The sequence below is a fragment of the Dipodomys ordii genome, unplaced genomic scaffold (assembly GCF_000151885.1).
Source record: "Dipodomys ordii isolate 6190 unplaced genomic scaffold, Dord_2.0 Scaffold38, whole genome shotgun sequence".
NCBI lineage: Eukaryota > Metazoa > Chordata > Mammalia > Rodentia > Heteromyidae > Dipodomys > Dipodomys ordii.
The window spans coordinates 3,570,799-3,588,235 of NW_012267254.1; the positions used below are offsets into that span (position 1 = coordinate 3,570,799).

At 40.0% G+C, this 17,437-nt stretch overlaps 1 protein-coding gene across 2 annotated transcripts in view; it reads left to right on the forward strand.

The window, feature by feature from the left end:
- The window catches only part of Hs6st2 (heparan sulfate 6-O-sulfotransferase 2), a 286,716-nt gene that overhangs the window by 244,424 nt on the left and 24,855 nt on the right, over nt 1-17,437 (forward strand). Inside the window, exon 4 of one of the 2 annotated variants that reach the window (XM_013018098.1) lies at nt 168-254. The exons of the other annotated variant lie outside the window; for it this stretch is intronic. Coding sequence (XP_012873552.1) covers nt 168-254 — 87 coding nt within the window. The remainder of the gene's footprint in view (nt 1-167; nt 255-17,437) is intronic. 2 annotated transcript variants of the gene reach the window in all.

Genomic DNA, 17,437 nt, shown 5'->3' on the forward strand with positions numbered 1-17,437 from the left:
CATGCTTTATGTGAGAGAGAGAGAGACAGAGACAGACAGGGAGTCAGACACAAAGAGAGCCAGACAGAGATAGAGAACCTCTTAAAATCTGTTTTCAAATGAAGTGATTATCTTTTTGTCTCTATGGTCCTTGTCATCAATTTTTTTCTGTTCTTTTGTGGGTATAGTAAGGATAGACGGGGCTCTTCAAGCACTAACCCAGCCGCCAACTCTCCAGCAGCCACAAAGACTCGGAACACATCTAAGAGTGGGAAGTAAGTGAAAAGTGCTTCTGTGCATCTGACACAACTGTCCCAAAGCCATATGCTGTCCTCATTGTGTCATTCATTCATATCCATTCAAGAAAGATGTGTTGAATGCCTGCTGCGTTCCTCCCACTGGGTGGGTCACCTGGGAACCGGAAGCGTAGTGCATGTGTCACTCATATTGGCACATATGTCAGTCAGGAAAGGAGGGGAGGCAGCAATCAGAGATAACTTTGGAAAGCCTTGTTTCAAAAATGTTTTAAAGGAAGCATCACTGACTGTTTCACCACTTTATGATGTACAAAATCCATGAAGATATGTCTTTGAGCCATAAACGAGATTTGGGGTTGAGTTAGAAGAATCTGGGAAGCCATTCTATAAACTTCCTCATTCGAGTACATTTACATTGTAATCATATCACTGACTTATGTGATCCGTATATTCTTGTCCTAGTACCCAGCATGCTCCATGTCTTACATGAAACTGTGTTTTTAGTATTGCTCAAACTTACATTGGTTGAATATTTGTGATATCAAATGTATGTCTTGGGACTTATTCCAGAAAATAACTTTGGCTGATGTCTCCTTTTGGGTTCAGCCGAGCTTGGCAATGTGAAATATTGTGGCAATTTCGTGCAAAAGACACAACTCTAGCTAGCCACTTCGCTTTCCAAGTAGTTGCAGTTCTCTGCTCCCTGACTCAGGTTCTCTCTGTAAAATCTCTTCCTTAGGTAGGTAGGGGTTTGTGCTGGGCAGAACTACCTCTCACATCTAGAAGGTGAAAAAGATGGCTTCATCTTGCTAAAGGCTCTAATCAACCAATAAGATATGTCACTACAAGAGGACAGCTTTGTGATGAACAGTGGATTTGTAATGGTCAAATATTTTATGTATTCACTATTGGACAGCAACTGCTGCAGTTTGAATGTGATTTTTGCATTCAATTCCCCAGATGAAAGATCTATTGGCTCCTTTTTTTCTTCTCATCTCCCTCTGAATACCATTTCAGTGTTGCATATAAAGTTTACCATTATCTTGAAGCAGATGAGATGTGGTGGTGAAGACAGAAGAGTAAGTCTCTGAGCAGTTAGAAGTCATTTCACTTATTTATTACTGAGCACCACAATCAAAATACTGTATGAATTGTGAATGAAGGGAATTGATACACACATTCTCAAGCAGCTGATTGTTTCCAAATGAATCCCAATTCTGTGTGAGTGCTTGGTTTCCCTTTGCAGTGATGGAGCTACAGAGTTACTTTTAACTCCATTCTTTTAGAGATGGCTGAATCCTACCTGGGCACCTTGTACACACCTGCCATGATAACAATGATAGGGTTCAATCTCCACTTATTACACCCTATACAATCATGGGTGTTTGCCATTTCCTGCTATAGTTTTTAAAAGGGCACTGTTTTGTTTCTTTGGACTTTGCAAGAACATAATCTTTTCTCTTATATGTGAGCAACCTCTACATACTATAAAAGGTGCTCTTGGTAGAATGTGAGTTAAGATGACATGTAGAACGTATATCTAATTGTATACCTAGATGGTACCCTACAGCAGGCCTAAAGAAATACATTCTTAAAACGTAGATAAATATGATTTTATGCCATGAGGTGTTCTCCCTTCATGCATTCTGAGATAGATGTCCTATTTTTACCATGGACAATTAGTCGGAGATTGGCCCAGTTGATTTTTTGTTTATTTGTTTTCTGGTCTTGTAGCTTGAACTCTGGGCCTGGGCCCTGACTGAGCTTTTTTTACTCAATGCTAGCACTCTACAACTAAAGTAGCACTTCTGGCTTTTTTCTAAATAGTTTATTGGAGATAAGAGTCTCAGGGACTTTCCTGCCCGGACTGAGTTTGAATCGCGGATCCTTAAATCTCAGCCTCCTGAGTAGCAAGGATTACAGACAGGCATGAGCCACTGGTGCCAGAGTCAGTTCTTTTAAACTCTATTATTTTTGTTGCTTCTTTAGTGTAAAAGAAAAAGTTTCCCAATATTCTCTTCATGAATATGCATAGATTCCTGTGTCTTGTGCCTCCCATTTCTCACTGGTTTTCAAGAGGTGGGATATTTGTTGGTTGGTTCTGTCACTACACATTTTCTGTTTCTCACCATATCTTTGGCATCAGGAGCAGCGCTGTTGTTCCCTGGCTCTGCTGAGTCTATCAGGGGCATTTTTCCCACAGTATAGCTAGAACAGTGTCTATCAAGTTTCCCCTCAGAGAAAGTTGTTACAGGGAGTTCCTGCCTCATTGTCCATACAATTCCCTAGTTTGTGGCTATGTGATGGTGAGCAGCCGTCAGCTGGAGGATGCCATTCCAGCAGGTTTCCTGATGTTATTTGACCTAACAGCCAAAAAGAGGGTTTAAAAAAAAGTGTCTGTGCTATTTTGAGGCCAAATATAGTCTGGAGGCCGTCTTCTCTGAAGAGAAATTGGGTCTCCTTTGTAAGGAAAAAAATGCAAGGGCTGGGAAGGTGGCTCTGTGGTAATGCGCTTGCCTTGCATGCATGAGGCCCTGGGTTCGATTCCTCAGCACCACATAAGCAGAAAAAAAAAGCCGGAAGTGGCACTGTGGCTCAAGTGATAGAGTGCTAGCCTTGAGCTGAAGAACTGAGGGATAGCGCCCAGGCCCAGAGTTCAGGCCCGCAACCAGACCCCGTCCCCCAAAAAAAGAAAGAAAGAAATGCAAAAGTCCAGACAAAATGTATAAATCAAGCTTCCTTAACTGCATCCTGGCTAAAAAATAATAATATAATAAATAATAACATATACTCTCAGGCATTGGTAGCTCATGCCTGTAATCCTAGATACTAAGGAGGCTGAGATCTGAGGATCAGATCCAGCCCAGGCAGGAAAGTCTGAGAAACTCTTATCTCCATCTATCCATCAAATCCAGAAGTGGAGGTATGGTACAAGTTGTAGAGCACTAGTCTTGAGCAAAACAAAAAATATGGTCAGTGTCTAGTGCCTGAGTTTAAGCCCCAAGACCACCCCTTCAACAACAACAATAATAAGTATGTACAAGAATTTGGGTTGGGGTCATGGCTCATTTGTTGACCAGCTTCTTAGCAAGTTCAGTGCTCTGAATTCAAACCTAAGTACTGCCCAAAAAAAAGGAAAGAAAAAAGAAAAATATTATGTATAAAGGATAATATAACATGTAAAATATTATATATAAATAAATACAAAAGATCTGTACAAATAGAAATATAAATCAAAGAGATATAAACATAAACTAGACAAAATATAAGCTAAATAGAATAAGCTATAAAATAACAAGTAATAAATGATAGGATTTGCATGAGTGCTGTGACAGCCTGTGTACTGTATACTCAGATGGTTTTTTTTTCATTGGTTCTCATCCATATAAAACTTGTTATTATTACTGTTTTAAATATGGTAAAACTGACACTTGGAATCATGGTGTGTGCACTTGAAGGCTCCAAAAGAACAAGTTGGTTGGTTTTTTGTTTTGTTTTTATTTTTTATCATGCCTGTCCTGGGGCTTGAACTGAGGTCCTGGGCACTGTCCCTGGGTGTTTTTCTTTTGCTCGTATGGTGCTCTACCACTTGACCCACAGCTCCACTTTCAGCTCACATTCTTTCCTGCCCTGGCTAACTTCTAACTGCATTCCTCAGATCTCAGCCTCCTGAATACCTAGGATTAGATGTTCCAGGCTTCAAAAGAAGGATTTTGATGCAAACTTTGGTTTAGCATATATAGTAGTAATAATAACAAATATACATGAATGACATACAAATATATTTACTTTGCACCATTGTGCTAGATCATGGAGCCACATTGAGGAATATAAGATACAGTAGATACCCTCTAAGAGCTCACAGTCTTATTAAAACACAAATGAATATGCTAATATGGTGTTTAAATAAAACAATAAAGTAATCATAAGATGTTTTTGGAGCCAAAAGAATTACCCCTACCTACTAATGCCAGTGTTGGGGTTCAGAGTAGGTCATGGGGATATTAGTAAAGGCTTCTTAGAAGTCACTTTGAAATGCTTTAATTTGATCCCTTCACCATTTAGGTAGCAAGGCTAGATGAACAGAGGAAGATATAAGTGGGTCATTCCCGTGGATAGAATCCTCTGTCTATTGGACAGAACAAGGATGTGTTGTGGATTAAGTTGAAAGTATGACTGAATGGGCATCGCTGATTTTCCTGAATTTCAGTCCACTGGAGACTAATGAGATTCAAGGCAGCATGCTGGAGAGCTTGGGAAAGCCACCACTTGGAAGTTGCATCCATTTTGCTTGCTCTGTTTCATTGCCTGGATCTGATGCTACATTGCCAACACCGTGTTTCAGGAAAGAACAGATGGAATGGGATATGTATGAGCAGCAGAGCCAGACTATCCCTGGCAATGACTTTCAGGAAGTTGCAAGCAGTTTCTTGTGTATTGACAATGAGCCAAATTGACAAGATGTAAGAGAAATCAATGCAAAGCCATAGCATCAAAACCAGGAACTATCCACTTTTTGCTGAGGTTGACCCCTGACCAACCAGGCCAGTCCACTGTCCTGAGCCTCACATTGTGAACCTATTAGTCTGACCTCCTTAATGGGCCATGGTCAATCCATTCACTGCCCATTGCATCATCTGCAAAAAGCACTGAAACCATCAGGAATAAAAATGTGTAACTGCCACCCGAGCCTTTGAAGCTCTTCATTTGATTGGTTTGTTGGTGATGATGTTTGGTATTGGTTGGCTTTTTATTTTTTGCTGTCTTTTTTGTTTCGTTTTATTTTTTATATGAGGTTCCTTACATTGCCCATACTAGTCTCAAACTTGTGGTTCCCCCTCTTCAGACTCTCAATAGTTGGCATTACAGGAAGTCACCATATCTGTATTTAAAAGTGTTTATTTTGTGGCTAGGAATGTGGCTTAGCCGTAGACTGCTTGCCTAGCATGCATGAAGACCTGGGTTCAACTCCTCAGTACCACCTTAACAGAAAAAGCCGGAAGTGGCACTGTGACTCAAGTGGTAAAGCTACCCTTGAGCACAGAGAGGCTCAAGGACAGGCTCTGAGTTCAAGCTCTAGGACCAGGAAAAAAAAGTGTTTATTTTGGGGCTGGGATATAGCTCAGAGGCAAAGCACTTGCCTCGCAAGTGTAAGGCCCTGGGTTCGATCCCCAGTACTAAAATAAATAAGTAAATAAAAAATAAAAACAGTGTTTCTTTTGTATCTGAATATTTTCATTTTCATGCAGCCATATAATCATGTGGATTTTTGTTTTTGTTAAGGCACTAAGAACAAATCCGTTCCCCTGAGTCACCCACCTATCTAGTTGCACAGAACATTTTAGAAGCTTGATCTTTGCCTCCCTGTCCAATGTTCTTTGTAGCAGAATGCTCATTATGGTTCCTCTTACAGAGTAGCATTCTTTGCCTAATATTTCAAGATTTCTAGCCCAGTGCTCTTCCCCTCCCTATTCTGCGATGCTTATGTGAAAAGGGACACTGAAAAAAATCAGAATCATCCCTCTCTCTAAAAAAAAGTAAGATTAGCAGTGGCAAAGAAAGGCAAAAGGCAAACATTTCTTAATATCATTTTGTTGGTGTTTAGAAAGTTTCCTTTTCTTGATATTATTGCTGAGCTGTCTTGACCTTTTAAAGTAGTCCTTTATGAAAGACACAGAGAGAATGAATAGATCACTATAAGTATCCATACGAACTCACACATACTCTCACTAACACATGCTCCTCAACTTACAATGGTTTCGTGTCTTAATAAAACCATCATAAGCTGAAAGTATTGTAGGCCAAAAGTGCCTTTAATACCTGAATCAAATATCTATATGTGTGTATATAACATTCAGGGGTATCATTTGAAATGAGATTGTAAGCAATTAAAAATGATCAATCACTCAAACCAAGACATTCTTTATCTAGACTCAGACTAGGGCATGAGAGAAACCAAGGCTGGTTTTCAAACACTAGTGAAGGCCATAAACATTAGAGGACAAAGGCCGGGCCCCCAAGCACAGTGCCAGGTAAATGATACCAGAAATGAGGAACTAAGTGTTTTAAGTGTTGGCTTAAGTGAAGTATGTTAAGAACAGGAATAGCAAAGGGGATTATGAGGAGACCATGTCAAACTTTACTCATGTCACAAATCTACTTTGGGCCAAACCTCGAGAGTAGCAAATGCCATTGGAACACTGACTCCAATGTGTTTCTGATCAAAGTATCTCATAGCAAACAGACATCTTCCTCTATATCTACATGAGAGTAGACACAAGTATGTAGCTTCCTAACGAAATGAAACATTGGTACCTTGTGGTTTTTGATTAACAGCAGTCAAGTTGTTTGAACAACACTCACCGATGTCTTGCCTTCTTGTTTAGGACTCAACAGGGTGCAGTTTTATGTCTGATCCTCACTACAGTCATGAGTCCAGCATGTTCTAGTATGATTGGCCTTTCCTCTAACTGCAATGTAGTTCTTATGAGTTATTAGACAGGGTCTCCATCCAAAATCCTAATTTCATCTATGTGTATGTGGTTGGCATGCTATATGAACTTAACAATCAAATGGCCAACTATTGGACTTTTCCCCTAATTGCTATAGTTTTATGTGATGTTGCTTATCAACAGTGCCTTTGCTTTACCTATTACACTAGTCTACATCTCCTAGTGTATGGAAAACTAAAGTAATAAAATGGATTGCTTATTTCCCCTCTTTTCTTTGTGAATTGCTTCTTTGCCGAAAAAGGCAAATGACAAAACCACAAACCATTGTCAGAATGGGGTCCTATAAACAGCTTTTAGATGTGGCTCCAAGGATGAGTTCATTTGTGGCTAATTGCTGTTTCCTTCCATATTTCCTGTCCAGGTTAGGCCTTTTGGTCATGACAAAAAAAAACACACATGCTAGAATATTTACTCATTAATAAGGCAAGAAAGCTTCCTAAGCCATTTTAAAAAGACTTTCAACAACCAGGGATAAATAACACCCGCTCAACATACTTTGATGTTTAACCTCAGGCTAAGCAGCTGCAACACTGGGCTGTTCAAAGGTCTCTTTAAATAAATTAATCAAGCAGCCTTGTGTGTATTTGAAAGGACATCAGCTTTGGAGTCAGATAGACTTGGATTTGTATCCTGACTCTCCCACTTAGAAACTATAGACCTACCTCATTGGGCTGTTGTGAGGATTAAATGTCCTAATCCAAGTGAGGCTCTCATAGTGCCTGGCACATGGCAAGTGCTCACTAAATGTCAACTACTGATTATGCTTGTTTCAGCTGCCAGTGTATCACAGCTGGGGACAGTATGACCTGGTGACTATGATTCTAGCCAATATGATTCTGATGGGTTCTGTTTGGCTCCATTTGCTTGGTTATCAATTCTGCCAGCTTCTGAAATACAAAAGCAGAAATCTCTCCACCATTACCACATAAATAATACTCCCAGATCAGATAAGGCAAAGAGTATCAGGGCAAGTTGTTAATGTTTCCTTTTATGAAAATCGCCAGGTGTGCCAGCATCACTTCTTGAGACCATTCTATCTCCTTTGAACCACCTTAGCAACTAGGTGAAGCATCAGTTGTTCATATGTACCTGGGTCCCTCTCTGGAGTCTCCATGATTGAAATATTTATCCATACTTCTGTATCATAGTGTCTGGATTACTGTAGCTTCTTAAGCCTTGAAGTCAGGTGATGGGAGCCTGCCAACTTCAGGCTTCTTCTTGCATGGTGTTTTGGATATTCCGATTTTCATATGGATTTTAAAATAAGCCTATGCATTTCAACAGAAAAGTTTATGTGGCCCATTGAGATTTTTGGCATTGGTTGCAATGAATCTACATATCAACTTTAAGGAGAACTGACACTTTAAACGTATTAAGTTCCCATGAGCTCAATATATCTATCCCTTTATTAATGTTTTGTAGTTTTCAGTGCATATCATTATCCTGCGTTTTGTCCATTGAACCCCTAATTTTTTATACATGTTTTACATGCTAGAGACTGAACCCATGGTTATAAATGCTAAGCATGTACTCTACCACAGAGTAAACTGTTACTTTTGCTACTAGGCAAATGATAATGATTTGCTTTTTTTTTTTTTTTGGTGTATGTGTGGTTATTGAGTTTGATCTTAAGGCTTTGCATTTGCTAGACAGGTTCTCTACCATTTGAAGCATGCCTGTAGCCATTTGGTTATTTTTTAGACAGTATCTCACTTTTGCGTCAGGCCAGCCTGGGGCAAAGTAATCCCCCTATTTTATACTTACTGCCCTAGCTGAGATAACATGCACTTGCCACCATACTCAGTACTTTTTTTCTATTGAGATGGAGTCTCATGCCAGCCAGTGCATCTAACTTTTGCTTAACATGGATTCTCATGAACTATTTGCATCAGCTGGCCTCCAACCACGATCCTCTTTAGCCTTAGCTTCCAAGTAGTTAGAGTTATAGCTATGAGCCCCTGACACCTAGCTTTGTTTTGCTCATTTCAATTTCTGATCGCTCATTTCTAACATATAGAAGTACAACCATTTTTTGTTATGAATTTTGTGTCCTGAAAACATGGTATGTTTACCCATTAATTCCAGGATCTTTCTTCTGTAGATAATTGAATATTTTATAAATGATTATGTCACTTGTGAATAAACACAGTTTTATTCTTTTCCAATTTTTTCTTTTTGTCCTATTATACTGGGTAGAACCACTAGTACACTGTTAAGTAGCTATGTTGTTTTACCAGTGTGTACTGCTTAACTTGGTAAAGGGACACATATATCAGTGGAGAGATAGTTGAACAATGGCAATATTCTGTAAAAAGGCTACTTGTGAAGTTGATCACTGCCTTCATCAGAAAGCCAAAGCTAGATTCTCAAAACATTTCACAGATATTTCATTAGAAGATAGTAAATCCTATTCACAAAGAGTTGTAGGTAAAGAAATGGAAAAGGTAGAAGAAGAAGGAGGAAGAAGAGGATAATTCTAAAATTTAAAGAATTACACAATGTTTCTATTATTGCATTCTCATTCTTCCCTCCATAAAGTATCATGGTTCAGATTGCAAATTCCAAAACTCCTAGTAATACCCTCCTGGGCAGGGTACTCAATGTCTCTGCAATACTTTTATCATTTGTAAAAGAAGTTACTAACAGATTTTCAGGAAGATTCAATTCTTTATTTAAAAATGTGATTGAGCTGGGTTCTAGTGGCTCATACCTATAATCCTACTTACTTTGAGGAACATGTTTCAAAGCCACCCGGGGCAGAAATGTCTATGAGATTCTTATGTCCAATTAACCAGAAGAAAAACAAAAGCTAGAAGTGGAGCTGTAGCTCAACTGGTAGAGCACTATCATTAAGCCAAAGAAGCTCAGGCCCTGAGTTCAAACTCCAAGACTAGCACACCAAAAAAATAAATGTGATTGAGTGCATGCTAGGTACCAGCCATCATTTTTGACAATATTCCCTGTGTTTATGCCCATTTTAGCAGAGGGAAGTGGTAGTTAAATAGATAGACCCAGATGTGGTGGTCCTTGAGAGGCTGAAACAGAATCTCAAGTTCAAGACCAGCTTGTGTTATATAGCCAGACCATGTCTCAAAAGATTTTTAAAAATTCAGTAAACCATTTAGTATTTTTAAAGGAATAAATCATCACAGGGGAAATGTAGGTGTAAGGATTAACAAGTGGGGAGGGGACAGGAAAATTGTGCATTTAAATAAAGTGATTAGAAACAAAACCCCTTTGTACAATTTATCCTATTAAAAGGAAAGTAAGAAAGTAGCTGGGGGAAACCTCACTAGAAGATGGCATTGGTAGAAATGTTTGGTGTACATAAATGAGTTCTTGCATGTAAAAGAATTACAACAGTTCCTCATAGAGTAAAAATATAATCATGCTTTCATTAAATGCAATCGATTGAGCATTTGCTCTGTGTCAAGGACAATTATAACATGGTAGTTCTCAGCTTGTTTTACAGAGTAGAATCTGGTATCAGCCACTCTTGTCTAAAGTCACATAGTTGCAGAGCTACATAGCTAACATGTGGACTATATGCATGCTTGTTCCAAAAGAGTAGGTTCACTCACACTTGGCAGAGACAAACTTTGTGCTCAGAGACTACTGATGGATGATGGAGGCCTTGGTTAAAGAAATGGTTTTGTGTTAAAGGAACTGGAGTGAGTGGTTGAATCCCACCTTCTTAGAATTTCTCATTGAGAGTAAGGCTGATCATGTAGAGGACTACAGTACCATCTGACTCTGACACTTTCATTACTATATGTACTGTAAACTGAACATAACAGAAGATGAGAATAGAAATAGGTGACATGTTTGGTCAGTGGCTGTCACTTTAAAAAAAAAGATGTCAGGTTTTCAGGGTGGTCATTTGTGTAAGTTTAAACAAAAGATAAATGAAGTAGGACACAGTTCACTGATGAGTATACTATAAATTTTGCCTTGAAAATGCTGCCAATGATATAAAATTCAAGCCACCATCTGTCAGTGCTGCTTGAAGTAGCGTTTGTAGTGGATAATGAACACGTCACATGCCTTGGAAGCACAAATCATCAGTGCAGGGATGCCTTAGCATCCCTGGAAAAGATGTGGATAGTGAAGAAGGTGTCAGAAACATCATACCTTTGTTCTAAGGATATGTTTATATTTATATTGTATCTTCAAAGTTGCTGTTTTGGGGGCTGGTAAGGTGGCTCAGTGGTAGAGTCCTTGCCTTGCCTGCATGAGGCCTTGGGTTAGATTCCTTAGCACCACATAAGAAGAAAAGGCTGGAAGTGGTACTGTGGCTCAAGTGGTAGACTACTAGCCTTGAACTGAAGAGCTGAGGGACAGTGCCCAGGCCCAGAGTTCAGGCCCCATGACCGACACCCCCCCAAAAAAAAAGAACTGCCATTTTGGATTACTTGAGTAGAGTCAAGTTAAGAAAGACAAGGGGATAATTGGAAAAACTACTTGCTTAAATTGATTCCGTTCTTTAATCAAAATGATCAATGGTTGCAGCCCTACCCAACTGGTAGTCCTAATATTTGTTTGACTATCATTTTCTGAAAAGCCTCATAGTGATTTGGAGAGTCTGAGGGAATGCAATCTATGTCTGTCTCAGTTTGGAATTCCTAAGATTAAGAAATATATTGTGTCATATAATTTGCAAAAGAACCTTTTCATCTATTATCCTATTTAATTTTACCACCAATCCTGTAAGTCAGAAAGTGTATCTCCATCTTCCAGGTCAGAAAACAAAGACAGAAATGGCATAGTTTACCCAAAACCACAGAGGTAGTTAGGCAACAGAGCTGTGATCAAAATCAGTGTCCATGCTAGTCCATCTTCTTATGTGCAGGTAGAAAGAGAATTCACTTCCAAAATGTGGGAAAGACTGCCAGAAACAACAAGATCAAGGATGTTTTAAATAATAAGTAACATGAATGCAGTGCCTCTTCTGCTCCAGCCTTGTTCAAAGTGCTTTAAGTCCATGCATTATCTCATCTAATCCTGGAACACATTCCTTCCTGTTGATTCAAGAATTACTCAGTTGCTTTGATGCCATTGGCCTATAGAAAATCCTGAAAAGTCCCTTTGAGGTACACATTTAGGTGCTTCCACCAGACATGGGTCTTAGCATGGATGGCTTGTAGAGCTTAGCCAAGGGAGTGACGCTTCCAGTCATGGAGTCTAAACAATTTGGCTTTCTAACATCAAAGTTCATAACTGATAGAATTACGAATGCTGGGCTTGCTTCCAAGTGGCTCATCAAGAATGTTCTTTCTCATCATGGCTGGGGAGGAGATTCATGCCTCATAGACTTTAATGAGATGCTGTCTACTCATCATTTGCATTTAGCTTCATTTCCGCCTTGGTACCTATGGACCCCTTAAGGGTGACAAAACTATGCTGTGCTTTCACACTAAGCATTGGGGCTGCTTCTTCCATTAGGATCATTGTCAGAAAATAGTTTGCTGCCACTGCCCATTAGACAACTCCCCACCCCCACCCCGTGAAACATATGCAATCCATCTTGTCCTCTTGCTTTCATTAGAAGGAGAATGTCTCTAAGGACCTTGCCCAAAACAACCCAAATAATGATTAGTATACTGTCTTGTGGGGGAGACGGTGCATCTCCACAGAAATCCAGTTGACAGGCTCAGACCTTTTCCCTCCCAGAGAAGACTTTCTTGCCATCCTTTGGGTCATCTTTGCAATGGCTCCTCTTCCATTGCACCACTTGTCATCTCCTTTCCCAACCTCATGTCTAGCGCTTTCTCAATACTTTTTTCTCAACTGCTCTCCTTTAGCACCCATAACTAAGGGGCTAATTAGACACAATCTAGCTTTCTTTGTCTTGGAACATGCACTATGGGTTTTGTGATTAATTGGGTCTCTATCTTCCACCCTTGATGGCAAGGGAAAACAACAACAATAACAACAACACATGCCTTTATATCGTGGAGGGGTGGTCCCTTTTTTCTGTGTTGCCCTTTGGATAAAAAATGCCCCCTGCTGAGTAAGTTATGTACTGCAGTCCCCATCTGGTGGCTTGTCCTTTTGCCAATGTGATTCTGCCTGTCACATCGGAGCCAGCCAATTGTGGACCAAAACCTCAAATCATGAGCCAAAAGAAATCCTTCTTGCCTTTAAGTCGTTTGTCTCAGGTTGTTTGTCACAGCAATGGAAACATTGACTAGCTTGTAAAATTGGAGACAGTGTTACTTTCCATTACAGCACCCACAATATGCAAAGCATTTAGTGTTGAAAGGGCCCCCTAGTGGACAATTTGTACCTATGCATTGTATCACCATTCTCCATTTGCTTTTTGATGGATGGAACACAGACTAAATGAGGTGTAAAGAAGCAACCTGTGCTCATAGCCAGAGCAATGCACTTACTGCATCTTTTTATTTTTGTAGACCAGTGGTTTTCTGTCTTTCTCCCAAGCCTTTTGTAGGTGTGAATGATAGATAGGTTGAAGTGAGAAATAGATGGAACTCCAAGTCCCCTCTCCCACTTTTCCTGGAGTGACTCTATTTTCATCTATTTCATATATGGAATTGTACTAGGTTTCCCTTTTAAAGCTCTGCTGCTAAGAATGAGCTGTAAGTACCACTGTAGACTTAGCTTTGGAATAATCAGGGAGCCGAATATGGAAAACAGCCTAGCTCCACCATGCCCCAGCTCCCCAGAGACAGGTAAAGTAGTCTCTATTCTCACTTTTGCAAGCTCAAAAAAGAAAAGGAAAAAAAAGAATTGTTTCCTTTCACATGGCCAAATTGCTCAGAACAGATGAAAGGGGACCAAACTGATAGGTGATTGTTTCCCAAGATTACAGACTATACCCAGGCTGAACTTTAAATGCTTGGAGGGGGGAAAATGCCTCAGGTTTTGAGTAATGCTCCACAACTGGCTCCTGTTCTCCAGACTAAATGAACACACACCATTTCCACTCCATTTCCTTCAACTGGCCTCTGTACGAGGCTGTAATGAAACCTGTAGGGGAAGAAAAGAGCATTAGCTTCGGGAAAGGATTATTGTAGTTGCTTAAGCCATTTACTCTTGGAAAATAGGTGAAGGTTTAGGCCAAAATCTGCCTGGTTCATTTGAATGGCTTTAGAAAGCCAGGGGGCTTTTCTAAGAGGTATTTATCATAAGTATTTTTGTTGAATCCTAAGCATAATTTGGCTATAATATTTAACTCTCTAGAGTGTTGTATATTATGTGTTCACTTTTTACCACCAATCATTTAGTGTCATCATCATGCCTATCCTAATGATGGAGGCACTGTATTCCTCCATAATTAGCCCAACGGTCCCTTTCCCATACCATAGTGACCTATGTCCTTCAACTACCACTGTCCAAACCTTAATTCATTGGTTATAAGTCCACTCCTTCAAATGATTTAGACATAAGTTTTTATTCCAGCCTTGACACCTCATACAACCTTGTTGGTGCCTCCATATCTTCACCTGCAAATTTGGAATAATAATTGGTCCTTCTCTATCACAGATCCTTTTATTTGTGTTTGACTGATTCTCAAAGCATTAAAGTCTTAGGCTTATTAATGGAAGAACGCCATGTAATATTTAAAACATGTATATATTTAAATCAGGTCAAAGAGTGTACTCCTTGTCATTAAAACTTTCAAAAACGGGGCTGGGAAGGTGGCTCAGTGGCACAGCGCTTGCCTTGCATGCATGAGGCCATGTGTTCGATTCCTCAGCACCACATAAGCAAAAAAAGCAAGAAATGGCGCTGGGGCTCAAGTGATAGAGCACTAGCCTTGAGCTGAAGAGCCTAGGGACAGCGCCCAGGCCCAAAGGACCGGGAAAAAAAAAACACCTTTCAAAAAAATATAACTTTTGGAAATATACACTATTATCTCTTAGAGATTCTTTGAGGATTCAGTGAAATAACATAAATATTCTGGTATGTGTAGTATACTTATTAAATGGAATCATCGTTATTACTCATCTTTTAAATGATTTTTGTGCCTTCCCCCCATCATATCTCTCTTCACCTATTGAAACTGATTTTCATTTGTCATTGAATAGGGAACAGAATGTATTAGCCCATTTTTGATTCATTCATAGTGCCCCTACAATGTGACAGACATAGCACCAGAAACGGAAGTGGGTTTAATATAGACTTACAGGAGAGAAGGTAGATATTGCAAGGCTGAAACATTCAAATTCAGCCACTGTAAGGGAGATACTACCATATAAGGAACAATGTGGTATGCTTCTTAAAGGAAAGAGCTATCAGACATGTGGCTATAACACTGTAGACATGGGCCTTGAAAGACAAATCCCTGGAAATAGCAGCTCTCTTTCTTGTTAACTATTCCTCTATGTGTTAATGGCTATGTCTACTTCAGGAAAAGTAGGGCTACTTCTATTTTTCTGTCCAGACCCTACCCAAGTAGCACATGGGTCCCCATTTATATCTGCTGAAATGTGTAGTAACAGATCAGAGCTTCTAAGACACATCCCAGAAAAAAACCACCTATTTTCTGGTCTCATCTTCTTTGAAAGGACAAGAAATTAACCACTTGAGCTCAGTGTATGAAAGGGTTTAAGAGATGGTTCCATGTTTTCATAAGTAGATTATTAAGGAAATCCTCCTTGAATCTGAAAGATCCTTGAACTTACTTTAAAGAATGAGTCTTAGCCAGGTGCTGGTGGCTCATGCCTGTAATCCTAGCTACTCAGGAGGCTGAGATCTGAGGATTGCAGTTCAAAGCCAGCCCGGCAAGAAAGTCTGTGAGACTCTTATCTCCAGTTAACCACTAGAAAACTGGAAGAGGCACTGTGGCTCAAGTGGTAGAGCACTTGCCTTGCATGCCTGAGGCCTTGGGTTCGATTCCTCAGCACCACATAAGCAGAAAAAAGCCGGAAGTGGTTCTGTGTCTCAAGTGGTAGAGCACTAGCCTTGAGCTGAAGAGCTGAGGGACAGCACCCAGGCCCAGAGTTCAAGATCCACAAAAGACAAAAAAATAAAATAAAAAAGAATGAGTCTTGTGTTAAGGACTCGGGTATTGAATGAAATATAGGACTAATTCGCTGCATTGCTCTGAATCTTGTGAGATCAGTGAGACTGGTTGAAAGTACTTTTGTGATGTAAGCATCCCATTTCCTCTCCTTGAACCTTGCCCTTGCCCTTCCCTTTCCAAACTGTTGTCTGGGATATAGTGCCTGACAGTACTTTAAAAAAATAATCTTTGTTGGTATGTGATTGTCCTATGGATATTTTATATATGCATGTATGTAGATATATAGTGTATATATTTCCATGTATCTGAGTATAGGTATACATCTGTGAAATCATTGCTGACATCAAGGCCCTAAATGTACCTGTCATTCCCCTCAACGTTTCCTCCTGCTCTGTGTGTGTACATGTGTGCATGGGGCTCGAAGTCAAGACCAGGGACTTTCCCTTATTTTTTTTCTCAAGTCTGGTGTTGAAGCACTTGGACCACACCTCCACTTCTGGCTTTTTTTTGGTGATTAATGGGAGATAAGAGTCTCAGTGACTTTTGTGCCCCAGCTGGCTTCAAACCTGATTCTCTGATCTCAGCCTCCTGAGTAACTAGGATTACAGGCGTGAGCCACCAGCACCCTGCTTCTCCTACTCCCTTTGTATTATTTTCTTTCCTTTCTCTTTGTTTTGTTTTGCTAAGAACACTTACCATCTATCCTCTTAGCAAATTTTAAGTAAATAAAGCACTGTTGTTAGCTCTATGCAATATGTTATGCAGTGGATCTCCAGAATTCACCTATCTTATATTTGTGGAAGTTTGTACCATTTAGCCATCACCTGCCTACTTTCTTTACTTACTCCTCTCCCCTAGTAATCAATCGTTTGTCTATTCTGCTTCAGTGAGTTTCCTAACAAAGCTTCATGCATTGCTATGGGTGCTGTACCCATCCTCCCCAGGGCTGGCTGTACCCATAGGAGCTGTTGGAATTTGAATGTCCTTCCCCATCTCAGCACACAATCTCCCTCCATTTCTTCAACTCCCTCTTCAGCCCCCTCATTCACCAGAGGTCTTATTCAATAAATACTGGGCTAGACACAAGCAGCATTAGGGGGAGGGGTGCGGAAAAAGCTCCTGAGAGTCAAAAGACTGGTCTTCTGTCTGCCGATTTGACTTTCACTAGTTTGCCTTCTTGAGAAAGTCACTGAGGCTCTCTGATTCTTTGTTTGCTGTGCTGTTAATGAAGGTCTGGCTTTGCAGCCTCTCAAGTCAGCAAGCAGATAGCTAGACAACCCCTATCACTGCTATGCACACAAATAATGGAGCTGGAAACATGAGATCCTTTCCAGGTAATTTAATATTGCTGCATTTTAAGGGTGGTGGGCTGGGGAGATGAGTCTTAAAAGGAGGCAAAAGTAATTCACGTCTCCCAAGATAGTGTTTATAATGGTCTATTAAGAACACATTTAAAAGAAATGGCCTAATTCTGTAGTCTTCTACCCAGGACAGCAGGCTAGTGGAGCCAAAGTGTTTTTTGAATAGGGCCATAAGCAAAATCCTTCTCAGTGAATCTTTGAACTGCTTTGCAGAAAGGGAGAGGGGAGGAAAAAAAAGACTTTTCCCCTAATACATTTTTAAATGGTCACTTTTCCATTGCCAAACTTCATTACCGCTCCTAAGAGCTAAAGCTTAGAGATGATGGATCTGTAGCCCAC